General features: G+C 41.9%; 1 protein-coding gene and 1 pseudogene across 1 annotated transcript; one reads left to right on the top strand and one right to left on the bottom strand.

The window, feature by feature from the left end:
- Nucleotides 1–11,800: 11,800 nt before the first annotated feature.
- Nucleotides 11,801–12,667, top strand: LOC132612007 (uncharacterized). The gene has a single exon (XM_060326359.1). The coding sequence runs from the start codon at nucleotides 11,801–11,803 to the stop codon at nucleotides 12,665–12,667; it is 867 nt and encodes a 288-aa protein (XP_060182342.1).
- LOC132612411 (small nucleolar RNA R71) lies at nucleotides 12,036–12,129 on the bottom strand (annotated as a pseudogene).
- Nucleotides 12,668–22,435: the final 9,768 nt, after the last annotated feature.

Raw genomic sequence — 22,435 nt, 5'->3', positions numbered from 1 at the left:
TGTGGCCGTGGGTGAATTGCTACATTGATTACATTACTCGAGTACAAATTATCAAATAAGATTTTGTACTATACATCGAAAGGTTCTCGTCGCTTCCTGACTTTGATTAAAGTTTCGTACGTGGATAATCGAAGTTATAAATCATAAAGAAAAGACATGGAAATGGTACTGTATACCAAGTGAATTGGAAAAAGGATCAGATAAATCTGAGTTAGAAATGGGGACATGGAGCAGAATATAAACAGATAATGGTATAAGCACACCCTTAAGGGGGGAAGCGGGTGAGAGAAATGCAGGTGTAAGATGGAAACAATTGATATTGAAATATATTTGATATAGGTGCTTAAATTTCAATTGAGATCCCTTGCTGAAACAAGTTAGTAAGATGTGAAAGCCAACAATAAATGGGTAGAAGTCAGGATGGTATTTGAGACAGTGCTGAGAATCATTTGTAAAGGTCTTGAATGATATGACATTAGAAAGTGGATGCTTATAAAAAGAAAGAATACAACAAGAGAATGGAAACGAGTAACTTAAGAGATATTATAAAGGATAGCAATGCTATACTGGATTAGAGGCTAAGATGTTGGCAATTGAGTTGGTTGCCAATGATATTGTGACTTACAAGTAGCAAAGGAGAAGGGACAGAAAATCTCCTACAGTAGGATATGAGAAAATCAAAGGGTGAATACAGGAAGGGAAAGGAGTATGATAAGAAACGACATGACATAATGTGCCTAAAGTGTTATAAGTTGGATTAAGGGAAATTGTGAAATGGTTTAAGCGAAACGATCAGAACGAGCTGGTTACTATAAGACAATGAATTTAAAGAGAACGAACAAAAGGACAAACACCTTAAGTTTGGGGTGTAACAGAAGGATTAGTTGTGAACTATATTACTAAAAACGGCTAATGCGGAAGATGACCTATGGGTCTCAATGAATTTGTGGCAAAGAACACTATGACAAAGGCATCTACCCTATGATGAGATGGTTATAGACATTAGACAACGAAGGGAAATTGACCTTCGATATTATGAGGTGATACGACAGGCATAGACGTAAGAATGAAATGGTAAGAGGTATGGACCGAAGGACAAAAGAGGGACGGAAAGTTCAAGATAGCACTTCGTAAAGTGATGCGAACTGTGAAACAGATTTGAAAAATGGGCATATGACAGAAGCGAGATATTACCTCAATGTGATGATAGGGGTGCTATAGGGAAAATTACCTATATAAGTGTTCACTCAAGATGTGATACGAGTATTTACCTCAAAAGAGTGCTTTCGAGAGATTCATTATGGGACATGATTAACATAGGATTTAAAACCCCTTAAGATCATTATGTATTTTAACCTTTGTTTAGATATAAGTTAAGCGAGAAGAGACACCCGAAGAGGATTCTGAAGATAAGAAGAAGGTTCCTAATTATTATGTAATCGCGAGAGGTTAAGAGATGACATGGTATCAGTATGTAACAAAGGATTCACATGGTTGATTTAATAATGTGGGTATAAAGGTAATGACTATATGATTAAGATTATGGGGAGGAGTAACGATAAGGATGAAAGGTTTCTAGACTATTTAGGCAAAAATAAAAGGGGGGGGGGGGGGGGGGGGATCGACGAGTTCAAGTATCAAGGAGAATCGTATCAGGAGAGTGACTTACTTATATCTTTTGAAAGGATATTCCTAAGGAATCAAGGAAGTATTGCAACTGAGAGTCATAAACTCGTTTTTAACTATTCAAAGGGAATATTATAGATAGTGCATGTCAGAGGATTAAAATGATAACTCCAAGAAGGAGGTAGGCTGCGGACTATGTGACCTACACATAGAGTGGAAGTAGACCTATAAGAATGAGAAGAGAGAACTGGAGGAACCAATATGCGAGGGTAAACATACCCAAAGGAAAGACAACTCCTATTCTACAGTGTTACTAAGAAGATGAGTCCAAAACAAAAAAAACACTTGACTTAAGTTTCAAGTATAGATGGATATAGTAAGTTGCAGTCAATTACGGAAGTAGCTAAGCTATGACCACTTTCTTTGGAAATTCAATATTAACTGAAGTCAGGTGGAGAATGGTATTAAGTCAAGCAAGGAAAGGAATAGCATGATAGAAGAGTAATTGATTCGTCATAAGATAACCATAACCAGTATACTTATACAGGACTAGTTTAACATTCGAGGACGAACGTTCTAAAGGGGGGAAGGATGTTACATCCGGTGTTTTCATGCGTTGGAAAGCGTACGAGTTAAATGACATTAGTAATGAAAACGAGGTTATCCCCCAAGCTTATAGGTGGTTAGAGTGATGGTACAGATGTGTTGTAAATATTAGAAGTTAAACAAATTGTAGAAAATAAGTTTCGTCGAGGTTTGATATTTATTAGAATGAATTACGGCCCAAGCTATAATATTCCGTATTTTTGGACTAGGAAATTGAATCGTCCAAATGTGAGAAAATTTACTTGAAGTCAGAAGATTTAGTCACATTCAAGCATGAAAATCAAGAACTCGGTATATACAAGGAATAAAGTGCTAAAATAATTTAGGACTTAACAAGTGTGATGATGGTGATTGGGAATAATATTTGGTATATGCATAAAGAGGCTATGGACTAGAATTATACCACATGATCGTGATAATGAGTATATGTAGAGTGTAAACAAAAATTGGTATTATATAAGTGAAGTAGAAATAAAGATATCAAGTGAATTATTGAATATGTGACAAGTGGTACAAAACCTTTCCACGTGTCAAAATAAAGGAAAGCATGTTATGACTGTGCATTATATTATATACGGTGTCACATTGTAGTTGAAAGCAATTATAGGGAAAGAGTTTAGTTATATAGGTAGACCTCATGTTATTTACTAAGATAGCTTTATGAAAGTATCATTCATGTTGAAAATTTAACAAAAGGAAATGGGCAGCAAGTTCATTTCCACGAGTATAAGAGGAATCTTGTGGCAGCCTCTCTCTTGGAAAATTAAAGTATGCAACAAATTATTTTGGAAACAGCAACACGAATTCCTTTTGGCAAACAACAACGTTTTTCCTATTTTATGCGGATCGGAGATTTCTTCGAAGGGAAGTAAAGTGGAAGAAGATAATTTCTTGGCATATAAGGTAAGAATTCTCCTCTACTAAATATATTTAAATTCATCCCGGTCATAGCTAAATGAAGAGACGAGAACTACAAAATTAATAGCGGGAAATCGGATAAACGATTATTGTTATCATATGGACTGTTTGGTGGTTGTTATAAATTGTTTGGTGTGCTGGAATATCGTGAAATTGGCTGTAGTTATTGTTATTGTGCTTGTTGTTATACTATGTATATATGAAAATAAAGAAGTGTATACAAGTATCGATATAGGAATTGATGAAATAAACGCGAACTTACAAATAGAATTGTCATTTGATAGAGTTGGAGTTGTGGGCTGTTTTTCTTGTTGTTATTATATGATATAAAGCTGAGATTTGTGGTAAATGATGCCCTTATCATATTGAGAATATTTTTAAGGTTAAGAAGAAAACATACGAAAAGGTGCCATGGAGTATACGAATTGTAATTCGAGCTTGTCGCTCGTTATAGAGTATTATGAAGTTGTTATGGAAATGCATGTTGTGTTTTGGAATTTATTTGTTGTTGGGCTATTGTGGTGATATACCAAATTGGGAGATACTAATGATATGGGGGAGATGCTGCCCGTTTCGTTTTAGAATTAAGTTATCAATTAATATATATGATATACAAAAGTCTTCTTAAGTCACGTGCGTATTCTTACGATTATAGGTTTGGCATATTAATTGTGGAAATTCGTGGTTGGACTGAGTTCTTGAACGACGTAAGGTATGTAAAGTTGTCCCTTATTTCTTTTGGCATGTCGTAGATATAAGTGACGTATGATATGAGCTTTGGGGTAACTCTATTCATTAGTTCGAGTGTGATTCATGATTCTTATTCACTTCTTGATGTTAGAACTCTTAAAATAATTGAGCTTGCCTCTCAAGTTTTCCATACGTCGGATAATAGTCGGTATATATCAGCTCCTATCCTCAGAAACTCTACGGTGACTAATGTCCTTGACTTCCGTAAGCTATTCCATATTATCTTGATATATGTCTATGATTCCTGAGGCTCTATTTGATATAGTCCATAGTGAAATTTAAAGGTTACTCAATATGACTATCGCCTTTGATACTCAAGTGTTAATTATTCTTTTTATTCTATTGAGTCTCAGATGATGATTTAGTTGCATATGGTTGCTCATGATATTCTACTCGTGCATTCTGTTATTGTATCATTCACCGAGTCCCGGGCCGGGTATGTTATCGTGCACAGTGTCACTGCACTATTCACCGAGTCCCTTACTAGAGGGCCGGGTATGGCATATGTATATGATGATATGATGATATGATTATGGCACCGAGTCCCATGATGGGAGGGTATGGTATACGTGTACACGACTTTATTCACCGAGTCCCTTACTAGAGGGCCGGGTACGGTATATGTATATGATGATATGATGATATGATTATGGCACCGAGTCACATAATGGGCCGGGTACGGTATATGATAATGATATGCATGATTTTGTTTCGTAAGGCACAGGTACAGTGATTTCTTGATTTTCATACTTGTCTCCTGAAAGTTCTACTTCAGTTATGATCCTTCTTATTGTATTTCATGCTTTATATACTCAGTACATATCCCGTACTGACCCCCTCTCTTCGGGGGGGCTGCGTTTCATGCCCGCAGGTACAGATACTCGCTTTGGTGATCCTCCAGCTTAGGATTTTCACTCAGCTGTTGTGAAGTGCTCCATTGTCCCGGAGCCTAGACTTTTGGTACAGATCCTTTTTGATGTATATATATGTTTATCCAGGGGTACGGCGGGGCCCTGTCCCATCATATGTCACTATTGATACTCTTAGAGGTTTGTAGACATATGTGTGGGTTGTGTATAAGTTTTGTTCAGCTGTGTTTATATGATGTGCTATGGATATGTTCGCCTGTTGTGGCAGCCTTGTCGGCTTACGTATGGTATTGAAATGTAGTGGCAGTCTTGTCGGCTTGCGTATCATATTGACATGTAGTGGCAGCCTTGTCGGCTTGCATACCATAATATCTTTTGATTGGTTGTGACTCCTCAGGAGACAGGTTACCTTGATATATATAGATATATGACGTTATGAGATAACGTTATGTTTTCACAAAGCTTCCATATTATGTTTAGTTTCAGTTTGATGATGTCTAACAAATATATATATATATGAGTGTCCAGCTCGGGCACTAGTCACGGCCTACGGGGTTGGGTCGTGACAAAATCCGCTAGGGCTTGACCCTTTATTTCCTTTTGTGCTACGTACACGATGTCAAATTCGCTAAGTAGCATTTGCCATTTTGCCAATTTTCCTATAGGCATCGGTTGCCGGAAAATGTATCTTAGCGGATCCATTCTGGATATGAGGTGAGTGGTAAACACTGATAGGTAGTGCCTCAGTTTTTGGGCAATCAAGGTCAAAGCACAACAAGTCTTTTCTACGAGCGTATACCGCGCTTCGCAGGAGGTGAACTTCTTACTCAAATTGTAGATGGCATGTTCCTTTTTGCCCTCTTCATCATGCTGGGCGAGCATACACCTGAAAGCTTTTTTTGATACCGATAGGTATAGTAATAGAGGACTCTTTGGCCTGGGTGGCACTAAGACGGTAGGATGGGAAAGGTATCTCTTGATTCTGTCAAATGCCTCTTGACATTCCTCTGTCCAATTTGTGGAAGCGTCCTTTTTTAGCAACTTAAGGATTGGCTCTATAATCACAATTGACTGTGCTATGAATCGTCCAATGTAGTTCAACCTTCCCAGGAAGCTCATGACTTCTTTCTTGGTTTTGGGAGGTGGTAGCTCCTGAATTTATTTAACATTTGTAGGGTCTATTTCAATACCCCTACAGCTGACTATGAATCCTAGCAACTTACCCACAAGCACTCCAAACGCGCACTTTGTAGGGTTCAGCTTTAGACTGAATTTGCGAAGCCTGTGAACTTACGCAAATGGACAATGTGCTCTGAGCTTTCCCTTGATTTTATGATAACATCGTCCACATAGACTTCAATCTCTCGATGTATTATATCATGGAACAAAGTAGTCATAGCTCTCATGTACATGGCACCGACATCTTTTAGGATGAACGACATCACCCGATAATAGTAGACTCCCCAATGGGTGATAAATGCTGTCTTTTTAGTGTCTTCTTTGTTCCTGAGTATTTGATGGTACCCGGCGAAACAATCCACGAATGACTACAACTCATGCTTGGCGCAGTTATCTGTCAGAATGTGGATGTTTGGGAGCGAAAAGTTATCTTTTGGACTGGCCCGGTTGAGATCTCGGTAGTCCACACAGATTCAGATCTTTCCATCCTTTTTGGGTATTGGTACTATGTTGGCACCCAAGTGGGGTAGGACGTCACCTCCACTATTCCAAACTTGATTTGTTTCTCCACTTCGTCTTTTATCCTGATACTCATGTCAGGCTTAAATGTCTGGGTCTTTTGCTTGACTGGGCCAAAACCCTCTTCGATGGGTAATATGTTGGCCACTATTTCGATGATCAACCCTGGCATATCCGCGTATGACCAGGCAAAAAAATCCACATATTCCTTTAACAGAGCTATGAGCTCTTCTTTTTGTAGGGCTCCTAAGTGAGCACTGATTCGTGTCTCCTTAACATCCTCTTCGTCACCGAGGTTGATCACGTCAGTTTCATCCATATTTGACTTTTTCTTTTCTTCTAGTTCTTCCAATTCTTCTACCAGTCCCTCTGGCATCATTGTCGATTCATCATACTCCTCGTATTCCTGTTGTCTGTTTCCCTCGTTCGTTTCACGACACGTCATGACATTTTCGATTGTTTTATTATGGTTACTACTAAAAAGGCAAGGCAAATTAAGTTAGGTTTATTATTAGTCATTACGCGTAGTTAGTTAGCAAAACCTTCATAATTATTATCTGCTAAAGATAACAATTTTACGTAGATCGAGGCTTTTCATTAATTCAAGAAACATTGACTACAACTATGGTCCTAGTTTGGAACAACGTTGGACAATTTCCATTTTTTAATATTACAAAGTAATTTAGAAAAGGCGATCACTCGGGCCTCAGCCGATGTCGCCACTTTTAGCAAAAGGTTTTAAGAAAAATCCATCTCTCTTCCGAGGAGCCAATAGGGGGGTCGATGCCCAATTGTTCAGGCGCTCTCCTGGCCTTAGACTGCGTATGTTGGGTGTCTCCTGACTTTCTTCGACGACCGCATAGCAGCCTTCTTCTTGGAACAGCGACTTGAGACTTCCATCCATTTCTTCTTCATTCAGTATCGACATCTTTCTAGGGAATAACTGGTACAGACCCGGAATTAGATGAAGTAATTTCCTTGTTCAGGGCTCTCTCTTTATTTCCCTTGTGAGCTCGTCTTTGCTAGGAGTATACCCTAGACCGAAGTGGTAATTTTCCTTTGGGATTGGGACAAGCTCTGTTATCCCTGCGAGGTCCCTTCCCAGACCCTTTCCTGTTTCAAAACCACTCCTCAGCATGGTGGAGGCAATCATCATGTAGATTGCTGGCATGGGTTTATCAACCTCTTCCTCCGCATGAGTGGCCTCAACGTATTCCACTACATGAAAGTTTGGTAAGTGAGGGCTCCCTTCGATCACAGGAACAATGTTGTAAGGATACTTTTGAATATCTTTCTTAGCTGCCACTACAAGTTCCCGTCCTTGCCATTCAAATTTGATGGCCTGGTGCAGAATTGATGGGATTGCACTGGCGAAGTGTATCTAGGGTCTTCTCAAGAGCATGTTGTAGTTGACAGTGATTGTCATGACCTGGAATTCTGCGGTGAAAGTGGCAGGTCCAACCTGGATCTGCAGGTCTATCTCTCCAAGGGAATCACTTAGAGATTCATCAAATCCTCTAACATTTGTCTCACTCTGGTAAATCTTGCCTATGTTGCAACCAAGCTGGGTCAATATGGTGACAGGGCAAATATTGAGGCCTAATCCGTTGTCCACAAGCACTCTCCCTATTGCTCTACCATGACATTCCATGGTGATGTTAAGGGCTTTGTTGTGAGCAGTTCCTTCTGCAGGAAAATCCTCTTTTGAGAAGCAGATTTTGTGTTCTCCAATGATATGGGCTACCAGTCCAGCCAAATCTTCGGTGCCTGTACCAGCTGGTACGTGTGCATCATCTAACACTCTCATAAGAGCCTGCTTGTGTGATGGGGAGCTGGCTAGTAGGGATAACACCGATATTTGGGCCGGTGTTTTCTCCAAATGCTCAATGATGGAGTAGTTTTTTGGCTGCATGCACTGCCAGAAATCCTCAGCTTCTCCTTCAGTTATTGCCCTCTTTTCGGTGCTTTCTTTCCTTGTAGCATTCTGAGCTAGCTCTTCCGGAGTGTAACACCTCCCCGAGCAGCTCATGACCTGAGTCATGGTTGCTTACATAGTGATTTGCTTTTTGGGTATGGTAGCAATTTGTTGTGCTTCCTGTGCTACCATGGGTGCTGGAATCAAGGTTTTGAACCTCGATGTTATTTTCGTGGCTCCCAGCGCTGGGACCAGAACCTTGAAATTTGGACGCTTCTGGAGTATGAGGGATGCTACTGTGTGTTCCAGGGATTCGACTGCTCTGGGGATTAATGCTCTGCAAGCTTCCCAGTCCTCATTCCTCTCAATCATGTGGACTCCGTTGTTTCCATGATTGGGTAACAGATTCGTTTTCACATTGGGAGTCGCGGTTTCCAAAATAATTTCCCCTTTCTCAATCAGATCTTGGATCTTGTGCTTGAGATTTATACAGTCTTCTGTGCTGTGCCAATTTTCTCCTGAATGGTAGGCGCAAGTCTGATCAGCCCTATAGAATATGTTCCCCGGCTGTGCCGATTTTGGTGGGATCTTCTGAATCAAGCCTGCAACCAACAGCCTTTCGAAGAGCCGAGCCCTAGACTCGAGGAGCTTTGTGAATTCCCTTACCGGCCTCTTCTCGAAAACAGGAGCATTGTATGTTGGAGGTGGCGGTTGATTTTGGTAATTCTGGGGCAGTTGATAGGCTTGTGGTGGGTTATTTGGGCGGTAATTTCGTTAAGGTGGTGCTTGGTAAGTGGGAACGGACATACGAACACTAGGCGGAACCGTGTAAGCTGGTACAGTGGTGGTGAATCTTGGTTGTGCGTAATACACAGGCGTTGGATAATTTATGAGGGGTGTAGTTATGTGGGTGGATTGCGGTTCTTTTGGGCTTAGGTTTGGAATGTGGGATTTACTTGTCACGTCATCTTTCTTCTTGCGGAAGATTCCTGCAGTAGCTTGTCCAGATGCCTTGTTAAAGACACTAACTATTTTCCCGGATTTGAGACCATCTTTTATAGCCTCTCCCATTTTGACCAATTCAGTAAATGGTCTTCCAGCCATGGACAGCATTCTGTCGTAGAAATCAGGCTGCTGGGATCTAATGAACATAGAGACTAGCTCTCCTTCACACATTGGTGGCTGCACACGGGCTGCCTCGGCCCTCCACCTGCTGGCAAACTCCCCGTAGCTTTCTGTAGATTTCTGCTTGACCTTTTCAAGGTAATAGCGGTCTGGTATCGTCTCGACATTAAAGCAAAATATTTCCATGAAGGATTCTGCCATGTCCTCCCAGGTGTGCCATTGACGCATATCTTGAGTTGCAAACCATTCCGCGGCCTCTCCGGTCAGACTACAACTGAATAGTCGTATGATTAGAGGTTAATTTTTTCTTTACTCGGACCAATTGGTCGCAGTAGGATCAGAGGTGGGCTTTGGGATTCCCTGTCCCATTGAACATCTCAAACTTTGAGATTTTGAACCCTTCTGCCAGGTCCAAATCTGGATGCACGCACAGGCCATCATAACTTAGGCCTGTAGCCTTTCTTGCAGACCTGTTGGATTTCTCCTGTAATTCCTTCATATATTTCTCCATATATCTTTCCCGCTTATCCTGTTCGGCTCTCCAGGTCCTTTCCATTTATTTATAATGGTCTAGCTCTTTATGCCCTGGGGAGCATTCATTGGGGATGTTGGGAGTAAAGAATGAGACCTGGTAGGTGGCATGGTTGAGCGGGGCAGTGGTGGTCAGCCCTGTTGGTGGAGCTGGAGTACGTACTTGGCTTGCCAGATTAATTAGAACAGGATGAGCAACCTGGTAAGGAGGGACTGAGTGAGTGATCCCTCGGATTTGAGTGTATTTTGTTGGTGGAGGAGTACGGTAAGACGGACCAACATGGTTTGGGTTGGTGGAGCTTAGTAGAGTTGGGATGGTTCCTTTTGGGTATATAGGGAATTGATTAGACATTGGCGAGCTCAGGGAAGGGAATGGAGGGGGAGGCCTTCTTTCCTCTGTCGAGGCTTCCTTGCCCGCATTTATTTCCTCTTTCCTAGCTACCTTCTCTTGGAGAGTCACAACGGTGGTCAGTAATATTGCAATCACATCTTCTTGAGATGCTACCTCTTGTGGGTCTTAGGCATCTTCGTCACGGAGAGCGAGCTCAGTTCCATTATCGGGGGTACCTGTCATCTTTTCTTTGCCTTTGTCTACGAGAGATGCTAACGCTGCTTCGGATTTTGTGAAGTATGCCAGCTTTCAGTACTACACTAATCGGCCTCATTCTGTAAGACAAGAATAACTCAATGGTAGATGAAGTTAGTTACTGGACATAAAGTATAAAAGCAAGATATCACACATTGATATTTAAAGCGCACATAGCACATAAAGTCATAAATTAAGCTTGAACACTTTTGGTCCTTTATTCTAACGGTTCGGATGTTTATGGGCTTTTGATGTTTGGGTGGATCTTGGTCCAATGGGCTTTATGGCTGACTTACTCTGGCAAACACATCCTTGTTACAGATGTTAAACAAATGGGGGGAATTATAATTTATATTATGTAGGGGCCGAGTCTTACATAGACTGCCTACGTATCCCACCAGTAGTAGTTCGGGAGAATACTACGAGAGTTAATAATCCGGTAAATTAGTAATCGTCGACAATTCGGATTAAAGGGAAATAGTTGGAAAACTCAACAGGATTGGTGAACCAACCACAACCCTGGAACATTCGTCTCATTGGTAATATAAAAACCCGCTCTTTCTTTGTTGGAGTTCACTATTTGTCTCTTTTATCTTCAATTAGTTTATAATCACAATCTTCGAATTTCATCTCTTGTATAGATAATTTGGATAGTTTAATTTAGTTGACGGTTAATCATAACTCCCTGTGGGTTCGACATCCGATTTTTAAAATCACTATATTACTTGTACGACTACGTATACTTGCGTATGCGTTTGGACGCAACAAGTTTTTGGCGCCGTTGCCGGGGACTTAGAAGTCAATTTTTTTTCCATAATAAACTGTATTGCTATACTTATCCAGGTATTAACTTCTTGATCTTAGCTTCTACTTGATTGCAGGTACTTTACTCGAATGCGAAGGACTGCGAGTCAAAACAATCTTGAGGAATTCAATCCTGAGCCTTAACGTACTTTCAATCGGCGCATGAGAGATTTGAATTTATTACAGAATCCGCAGGTTGTAGCAGAGTTACCTGTGGTCATGGCTAATAATCAACCAGCGAAAGTGAGAGAGGTTGCAGTGCCTCGTGTGGCGGATGCCACTTCAAACATTTTCAAGCCCACCATCGAGGGGCACTTTGAGCTGAAGCATCCTATGATTTAACTACTTCACTCTAGTGGGAAATTCACGGGAATGTCGCACGAGGATCCTCAGCATCTCATCCGTACGTTTCTGCAGATTGTCGATACTTTTGCTACTAGAAGGGTCACTAAAGAATATGTGCGGCTGACACTATTCCCCTTCTCTCTATTGGGGAATGCCAGTAACTGGTTATTAGCAGAGCCCGCCAATTCTATCACTACGTGGGATGATTTGGCGACAAAATTCTTGACAAGGTTCTTTCCACCAGCAAAGACAGCTCGCCTCCGAAGGGAGATCATTTCATTCAGGCAGAAAAATGGAAAAAATTTGTATCAAGCATGGGAGAGGTTTAAGGGTCTTCTCAGAGATTGTCCTCACCACCATCAGACGAATCAAGTTCTGGCACACACATTTATTGAGAATCTGGATGCCCAACATAAGTCATCACTAGACACTGCTGCAGGAGGGCAGGCTCTTGATCTAAGCTATGAAGAACTATTCACACTATTGAATAGGTTTACTCAGAGCACTCCAGACTGGCAGGATGATGCAGCTAGCAGTTCAGTTAGGAAGGCACCGGGTGTCTTTGAAGTAGATAATTTTACATCACTATCAGCACAGATTGATGCCATGCGCAATGAAATCAAGAAGTTAACTGTTGCGCAACCTCCACCACAAGTGCATGCAGTGCAACAAGCCATCGTTTTTTGTGAAGTCTGTGGAGAAGGGCACAACAGTGATGAATGCCCTGCAAATCCTGCATCCATATACTTTGTGAGTAATGTAAGCAAGGGGCAAGGAAACAACAATCAATACGGGAATTCCTACAACCCAAATTGGAGGAATCACCCGAATTTCAGGTTAAGTGACAACCCAGGTAATCAGAAACAGAACTATCAGCTAACATCTGCTCCTTAAGCACCTACGAACAGTATGGAAGAGATGATGGGGGATATGCAGAAGATGATGATAGACCAGCAGAAGTTGATAGCAGATAATCAAAATCGCGATTTGGCTGTGTGCAATTTAGAGAGGTAGATGGGACAGATATCTGGTGCACAAAATACTAGACCACCTGGAGGACTTCCAAGTAATACGGATGTGAATCCCAAGCCTTGTAATGCCGTGACTCTTCGAAATGGGAGAGAATTAGAGGAAGTGGCTCCGAAGAAAACCAGTCGAGTAGAAGCTGAAAAAGAGAAGATTACTGAGAAGATGATTGAAGAAGAGAGGGTAGTCAAGACACCAGTGACAAAGCAGCCACAGCCCGTGGTTACAAAGCCACCACCTCCATTCCCTCAACGTCTGGCAAGGCAGAAAGAAAAGGCGACTTACAAGAAGTTTCTTGATTTGCTTAAGCAGGTACACGTGAATGTCCCATTGGTTGATATGCTGCAGGGTATTCCAAAGTATGCTAAGTACATCAAAGATATTGTTGCAAAAAAAAGCCGATTCGCAGAGTATGCCACCGTTGCACTCACTGAGAAGTGCATTTCGCCGATTCAAAACAGGTTGCCCACTAAATTGAAAGATCCCGAAAGTTTCACGATTGAGATTTCTATTAGGAAGCAGGTTGTTGCTCGAGCACTATGTGATCTTGGTGCAAGTATAAACCTGATGCCTTCATCTATCTTCAGAAAGCTAGGTTTGGGAGTGCCCAGGCAGCTCACCATGAGAGTACACGATAAAGTTGAGGTCTTCAATGTATACCAAGCTCTGAATATGCCTGCAATCTATGAGGAGTTGTCCGCCATTACTGTTCTAAATGATGATACATGAAGGCCACTCATCACTTATCATGATCCATTGGAGAGAGCCTTGGTGGGGGATGATATGTTTGATGACACGGCGGCGTTTGAGATGGTGCAGATTCAAGAGATGGCAAGTATTTATATTCGGGCAGGCGAGCTTGAGCACTTAGACAGGACAATGGGAGTAACTCCGAAATTATCAATTGAAGAGCCTCCAAAGTTGGAACTGAAGCCCTTGCCCGACCATATTAAATAAGCATTCTTAGGCGAGGGTGATACCTTGCCAGTGATATTGCCAGCAGAGTTGACCACCGAAGAGGTTAGTATTTGTTTGGAAGTATTGAAGTCTCACAAAAGGGTATTGGCGTGGCAGATATCTGATATTCAGGGAATTATCCTCACGCTATGCATGAACAAGATACTCATGGAGGATGATCATAAGCCTAGCGCACAACATCAATGAAGACTGAATCCGGTGATGAAGGAGGTTGTCAAGAAAGAGGTAATCAAGTGGTTAGATTCAGGCATTATTTTTCCCATTTCGGACAGCAAGTGGGTGAGCCCGGTGCAATGCGTCCCGAAGAAAGGAGGGATGACAGTTGTGACAAATGACAAAAACGAGCTCGTTCCTACTAGAACAATCACTGGATGGAGAATTTGCATGGATTATCGCAAGTTGAACGAGGCAACCAGAAAGGATCACTATCCCATTCCCTTCATAGATCAAATACTAGATAGGTTAGCCGGGCAAGAGTTTTATTGTTTTCTAGATGGCTATTCTGGCTACAATTAGATAGTTATTGCTCCGGAGGATCAGGAGGAGACCACGTTTACATGCCCATATGGTACATATGCTTTCAAACACATGTCATTTGGGTTGTATAATGCACCGGCGACTTTTCAAAGGTGTATGATGGCTATTTTTTCAGAGATGGTTGAGGACTTCGTAGAAGTGTTCATGGATGATTTTTCGGTATTTGGGAACTCTTTTGAGGTTTTCCTGAAGAATCTAGACCGAGTACTTGCGAGATGTGAAGATACTAACCTGGTCTTAAATTGGGGAAAATGTCACTTTATGGTCCGAGAAGGTATCATCCTTGGGCACAAGGTTTCAAAGAGAGGGCTGGAGGTGGATCGTGCTAAAGTAGAGGTCATTGAGAAGCTGCCACCCCCTGTATCAGTCAAGGGTGTGCACAGTTTCCTCGGGCATGCAGGATTGTACAGACGCTTCATAAAGGATTTTTTAAAGATCTCAAGTCCAATGTGCAGGTTACTTAAAAAGGAGGTGAAATTCCTATTCAATAATGCTTGTATTAAGGCCTTTGAAGGTCTAAAGAAGAGATTTGTAACCGCACTAATAATCATTGCACCTGACTGGAATTTGCCATTGGAGTTGATGTGTGATGCAAGTGACAATGCTATGGGGGTTGTGTTGGGACAGCGACGAGAGAAAGTTTTTCATTCTATCTACTATGCTAGAAAGATGTTAGACGCTGCCCAAATAAATTACACTATGACAGAGAAAGAGCTGCTAGTTGTGGTTTATGCGTTTGATAAGTTTCGGTCCTATCTCGTTGGGACACATGTTATTGTCTATACAGACTACGCAGCCATTCGCTACTTGTTCAGTAAGAAGGATGCTAAACCCAGGTTGATTCGGTGGATTCTCCTTTTACAGGAATTTGATATTGAAATTAAGGATCGTAAGGGAGCTGAGAATCAAGTCGCAGACCACTTGTCTAGATTGGACAACCATAATCATTTTGTGGAGGACGTCCAAATTCGAGAGTCGTTCCCTGATGAGCACTATTTGCTATTCCCGCGGCCGAAGTCCCATGGTATGCTGATATTGTGAACTTGATAGTAAGTGGGGTGTTTCCCCCAGAAGCCACCTCACAGCAGAGAAAGAAACTGTATCATGACTCCCGGTTTTACATATGGGATGAGCCTTATTTATTCAAGCAAGGGACTGATCAGTTAGTGCGGAGATGCATTCCACAGACTAAAGTGAATCAAGTGTTGGAGAGTTGTCATTCTTCCCCATATGGAGGGCACTTTCAGGGTGATCATACTGCTGCTAAGGTTTTACAATCTGGCTTCTATTGGCCCACTCTTTTCAAAGATGCTTATGCATTTGCTAGAAGTTGCGACAGATGCCAACGAACGGGAAACATCTCTAAGAGGAACGCGATGCCTTTGACAAACATATTGGAGGTAGAAATATTTGACGTCGGGGGCATCGATTTTATGGGTCCCTTCCCACCATCCTTCGGTAACAAGTACATTCTGCTTGCTGTTGACTATGTTTCAAAATGGGTAGAGGCAGTGCCTCTCCCAACCAATGATGCGAAGGTGGTGGTAAATTTTGTGTGAAAGAACATATTCGCAAGGTTTGGAACCCCGAGGGCAATGATTAGTGATGGTGGTGCTCACTTCTGAAACAGCTTGTTGAAGAACTTTCTAGCAAATTATGGGGTGAAGCATAAAGTCTCTATAGCTTACTACCCATAGACATGCGGACAGGTAGAGGTCTCGAACAGAGAAGTGAAGCAAATCCTAGAGAAGACCGTGAATGCTCAGAGGAAGGACTAGGCAATAAAGTTGGATGACGCCTTGTAGGCGTATCGCATAACATATAAAACCCCCATCGGAGCGTCTCCTTACAGGTAAGTTTATGGGAAAGCGTGTCATCTGCCGGTTGAATTAGAGCATAAAGCATATTGGGCAATAAAAAAGCTCAATCTTGATATGAATCTAGCGGAAGAGAAGAGATTGCTTCAATTACATGAGCTTGATGAATTCAGACTAGGGGCGTATGAGAATGCAAAGCTATACAAGGAGAAGACTAAGAGATGGCACGACAAGCATATCTAGCATCGTGAGTTCGTGCCAGGGCAGCAGGTACTACTCTTTAACTCGAGACTGAGGTTGTTTCCGGGCAAGCTTAAATCCCATTGGTCTGGACCATTTGTAGTGACTAGCATCACCCCCCCCCCCCCCTCCATGGTGCAGTCGAGATACAAACCATGGATGGGGTGCGCAAGTTCTTGGTCAATGGGCAGCGTCTTAAGCGAAATTGGGGCGGTGATTTTGACAAAGAGAATGAGCAAGTGCTCCTTAATGATGAGTAGAAAAGAATCTGTGTCGTGTCGCGACGTTAACGAAGGCGCTTCTCGGGAGGCAACCCGAGTTGTAATGTAACAATTCAAAATAAAAGAAAAATACAAAATGTGTCGAGCCACGACCTTAACTAAGGCACTGGTTGGGAGGCAACCCAACCTTTATAGCATATATGTCATGTTTGTTCATGTTGCAGGGAAAAGGGAGGCATGGGAGCTCAAAACGAATGCAAAACAGTAAGAATCAAGATCCAGGTTTGTTTGTGTTTTGCCTATGCGTCGCATGGGAATCACACACAAGGTAAGTAGGCCAAGAATTTAGCTAACTATAATGTTCAGAAGGGGGGGGGGGGGCATTGTGAGTTGGTCATGCGACGCATGGCTAGTGCATGTTCGACGCTCAGAGTCAAAAATTTGTCTAAGTATAAAGTGCAGAGGGGGGGGGGGGGGCATTGTGCGTTGGTCATGCATCGCATGGCTAGCACATGTTCGGCACTCGGAGTCAAAAAATTCTAAGTATAAAGTTCAGAGGGGGGGGGGGGGGTGTTATGCGTTGGCTATGCATCGCATGGCCAGCGTACGGGTGGACCCGGTTCGATTTCTTTTAACGAAATAAGACACAGACGACCCCCCAATAACCCTCACTTCTCATAAACTTTCACCCTCTCTCTACAAAACACCCCCACTCGACCCCAAATCCTAAAAACCTTCTCCCAATCCCTTTCAACTCTAAGGAAGGTAGTGTCAATCATCTCACATTACAACACAAGGTAAGATTTTGTGTGCTTTCACTCATGGAAACCCCTTTCCTTTTTTCCCATTTGTGTTGGTAGAGAACATTGATGAACCATGGTTTATGGGGTTGGACAAATTGGGGTGAGGGTTTGGTATTGTTGTGTTGGTAATGGGTGTTGGATGCAAGAACAATGATTCCCAAAAATAAGGAAGGGTTTTGTAATCCTCCATTGTTGCAAAACTCCAAGGGATAGTCCTATGCCCACAAGTTGTTTGATAAAATTCCTAAATCAAGTTTCTTGTGATTTTTGTGAAGTCTTGAGTAGCAAATAAACTTGAAACAACATTCAAAACCATGGGGAATTGCCGTGGACAACCATAGGTCCTCCAACATGATGTTCCTTATTTTGTAGAATAGTTTTTGAGTCATTTCTTTTTCTTTTTGAATCTTTGGTCTCATTAATTTTGTTCGTTTTAGTCTCTAGATTAGTTAACTTCTTTGTTTCACAATTTTTTTTGCACCATAGTTTGTAGTAAGTGTGGGGTGTTTCACAACCCCACACTTGGGCTTAACTTGCGGGCGACAAAGTGAAGTGTTAGCGTACAATAAGTGTGGGGTCATTTCACAACCCCACTTGGGCTAAATTTTCTAATGCAGTTGGATGGTTGTGTTGTGTATCTCTACAGGTACAATGGTGAACAAGGGAAAAGGTAAAGTTGATGAGTTGGGCCCCTCGCAAGGTTCCAAGAGGAGTAGAGGGGGCAAGCACACCGCTACTAAGAAAGGGGCAACAACTCGTAGTGGCAAGCAACCAGTGGTCCCTATCCCTCGGGCTTCTTCCCAGAGGCCGCGACGCACTTTCCACGGGACTGGTTTGGTAGAAGAATGGTACAAAGAGTTCCCTCTGGCTGATGGATATGTGCATGAACGGGATGTCAATAAGGTAGCATTGAAGAAATATTTCAAGGGAATCTACAATGAAACAATCGGAATAGGCTGGAACTCGGTATTTGATAACCCAGGGCCGGTCAACATTGACATGGTTCTGGAGCTTTACTCCAACATTATTTTGGCAAGAACAGAGGGTGGCGAGCCTCATCATTCGATGAAATTGAGAGATGAATGGGTGCCGTTGACATCCTCCACTTTGTGTGCACAATTAGCAGTTCCCGACCATCCCGTGGGGCCATTGCTTGAGTTCATCAAAAGGCCTGACTATAAGGCCATTCAGAAAACCCTGTGTGGGCCTGATTCCAAGGACAAGTGGGCACATTACAAAGAGGACCCTAGGAAGCATAATACTATGCTAATGGGTGATTTCATGAAAGAAGCACGAGTGTGGCTAAAACTGCTCAACTACCGCATTATGCCACTTGACCATTTCACTACCGTGTCGAAAGAGCGAGTGGCCATCGTGTACTTCTTCTTGACGGGGCAACCTGTCAACCTTGGATACTGGATGCTTCAGGATATGATCCGCATCAGAGAGGGAAAATCGCTTAAGCTTAGCTTCGGTAACACACTTACAGCATACTTGAGGAGGTTGGTCCCGCATTTGGAGAGTAAGTATGACAGGGTGCTTGAGTGCCCGGATAATATGATTGACATCTCTAATGTCAAGTCCCCTGATCAGAGCACTAAGCTTAACTTGACTCTAGCCCAAGAAAGATCGGCTCAGTCTACTGTATTGGCGCAGAGTGTGTTTGCGGAGTGTCCTCACACCACCCACTCACGGATTGTAGTTGGAGAGGAGGGAAAGTTGCCCGATGATGAGGACTTATGCTCCACTGACCTCATAGCAGCCACGATGGAGGAAGGTAGTGAAGAAGAATCTCAAGCACAAGATGCGGATGACGAGGAGGAGGAAGATGCCGAGCCGTCTGATGGCAAGGCTGAGTCTGATGAGGATGGCGACTAGGCCCTAGGGGGCCACAGGGAGTATTTCTTGCCTTTGGTTTTTAAATTTTTCATTCTATATGCTTCGAGGGCAAAGCATGATTTAAGTGTGGGGTGGGAAATACGTCCCCTGTAACAACATTTTGAGGTTAAGGATGGTGATAAAGTGCCATAGGTTTCGTTTTGGTAGTTTGTGTTAGCCTTAGAGTTGAAAAAAAAAATTGAGTCATTTTAGATTTTCTCTTTAGATTCTTGAGTAACTCATTAGTGGCACACACTATCCACCCCCTTGGGTTTTCTTATGGCCTCGGTTCTTTCCTAAGGGGGGACCTTTGAACCGGGTTAGATTTTTTAGTTATTTGTAAAAAGTTATCGTAGGAGTCAAGCATGTTAGACTACTGGAATGCTAGGTGCTCAGGTTAGGTGGAATGTGAAAGCCATGAGTTGTTCTTGATGATTTTTAAAAGCATGCATGAAAAAAAGCATCCTCTCTCGAAACACCTTTGTAGTGAATTGCATTGACTCATGTATGACCCACTTGGCATAATTTGTGATACTTTCTTGATTGGAGGGTTGTATGAATCTGTTTTATATTGATTATGTGTTGTGTGTGATGTGAGGAAACTCTTGTATGATCCATGCTCGATAGTGATGACTAGAACTTGCCTGGTGTGTTCGTGAAGTGAAATTGAGTGAGAAGTTTAGGAAGTGATCTAGGCATTTCTTTGTTAGCAAAATTTCAAAACGTCGCTTGCCTTTGTGTATATATATCCCTAGTCAACCCCGTTGAGCCTTTAGCTTTTCTTTTGACAACAGCCAATTAGCCTACCCCCGTTGTTTTTATTGACCAATTTTTTGTATCCTTGTTTACTCCTTAGGCACTTTTAATAGAGAATTGTGGAATTGGAGTTGGGATGCGAAACTAAGGGAGGGTTCGTTGAATGAAGTTGAAAGGAAGGCTATTGGTGCGCTTGAGTGTTTTGAATGCTAGTAGTGGGAAGTATGAGCGCAAACTGAAAAACTGAAATGAAAAAAAAGAACTGAAAAACAGAAAATAGAAACTGTCCAGTTAGTAATCTACTTTCTTAATATGGTTTCCCACTAGCTAGTTGAAAATAGGATGGTGCTTAAAGTTGAGAAAATAAGTGATTGATTGAAGGGATAGAATTGGTAACGTGTGGTTGAAATTCATAGTTGATGAAGGAGAGAATAAACTATGTTGTGAGGTATTAAAAGTGCTTAGGGAGGTTAGTCACTATTTTCCAAAATATCCTACCCGTCCCTTAGCCTACGTTACAACCATACAAGTCCTAGTGATCCTAAACTCATCTCACTCTAATTTGTGGAGCGGTTACACTACGGGCAAGCTTATGGTTCGTCATGTTTGAGCAGTGGATATCCTTTATGAGAGTGAGCGATCTTTGTGCAACTTATGTCCATTGAAATATGTTGTCAACTTTGTTTGAAATATGGACTACTTTCTTTTGGGTGAGGACACATAATTGATAAGAGATGGGTGAAGTACTCCCACTCGGTCGAGTAGCAGACTCTTTGTGTTTTGAGTGGTGTTTGGAGTCATATGCATGCTTTTGAATGTGTCATTTCTTGAGAGGTTTGGTTGCTAATATTTGGAAGCGTAAGAAAATGTTTGTTTTGAAGCAGTTGGCATGACTTTTGACAGAATTGGCTCAATGTGTATGTTTTAATATGTTTTTCGAAACATTCATATCCGCCGAATCCTGATGTAGACCTGTTTGAGTGGCATGGCTGTGAGAAGTACTAGGGAATGTTGGATAAGTGGTTGCTTGAGGGCGAGTAAAGTTTAAGTGGGGGTGTTGATATTTGGCACAATATCTAGATTTAGTGTCATTTACACTTCACTTCTTAGCACTTTAATCGCAGTTTTTAATGCAAATTGTTGTATAAGATCATATGTTGGTATGCTTGTATGAATAGGTACAACAGGGACCAATAGAGGGTATTCCGAGCAGTTTTTCATTGAATCTGAGGCTGTGCATGTTGGCTGAACTTGGGAAGGAAGTTCCAGCACTTGAAGGCAGAATCTGACCACTGAAGGGTCTTATCCACTGGCTATGCGTTGCACAGCCAGCGCACAAAAACCCCATCTCTGAATCTCAGACGGGCCATGCATTGGCCATGCACCGCACAAGCAACGCACAGAGGAGATCATGCGCTGGCCATGCGACGCATAGGCAGCGCACAAGCGGCGTCAGTTGTCCCACTTGGATCGGGATTGGGCCAACTTATCTTATATTTACCCTAGCATATAAATAGTCATTTTGAACATTAGAAAGGCGGCTTGGATGAATTTTGAGACTTGTGAAACTCTTTCTAGGTTTTATTCCTCTTCTATTATTTTTCTTTACATTGAAACCCTATGTTAATCATGAATTCTTGTTTCCATTCTCGAATCATGTGTAACTAAACACCGTAATTCTGGGGTTGTGGCGTAGCCATGAATATTGACGTTTGACAAGTATTTCAATCTCAGTAGCTTGTTCGTATGCAATTGCCTCTTTACTTCTGTGCTTAATTGCTTGATTGTTTGCGCCACAGTTGAGTTATAATTACTAATTCATAACCATGCTTGGGAAAGACGTTGTCAATATGGAGAATAAGTAACGAGATTGTGATCTGAATATCCCTATAGTTGGGCCAGGATTTGTGACTAGGATAGGAATATACTTAGTTACCACAATCAATTTCATGTCGTGCTCTTATTGCATTCTTGATAGGTCAATACCATAGGAATATAGGAGGCAATTTATCTTGAATCGGTGAGTAGTGGTGCGGGAGAACACTACGAGATCAATAATCCGGTTAATTGACAATTGTGAACAAAGTTGCTAAGGTGGGAAACTTGAACGACTCAATAGGATTGGTGAACAGACCACGACCCTGGAATACTTCTAAAATCCTGATAAACGCAGTATTCAAATATGTTCTTAGCCTAAATTCTGGCTACATTGTTAGTTATTTTTATTACAGCATTAGTTTACAAAACAACAAAAACTTTTATTCTTTACTTGCATAGGTAGTAGCAATAGTTTATTTTCGTGAAAGTAATGGTTATAAGTCTTTGTGGGTTCGACATCCGATTTTATATAATAACTATATTACTTGTACGACCACGTACCACGTACACTTGCGTGTGCATCTCAAA

Source organism: Lycium barbarum, chromosome 9 (assembly GCF_019175385.1).
Source record: "Lycium barbarum isolate Lr01 chromosome 9, ASM1917538v2, whole genome shotgun sequence".
Classification (NCBI taxonomy): Eukaryota; Viridiplantae; Streptophyta; class Magnoliopsida; order Solanales; family Solanaceae; genus Lycium; species Lycium barbarum.
This window is presented reverse-complemented; position numbering and strand designations above follow the sequence as displayed.

Coding starts and splice junctions, on each gene's coding strand:
- LOC132612007 (XM_060326359.1), top strand. CDS start 11,801: ATGTCGCACGAGGATCCTCAGCATCTCATCCGTACGTTTCTGCAGATT.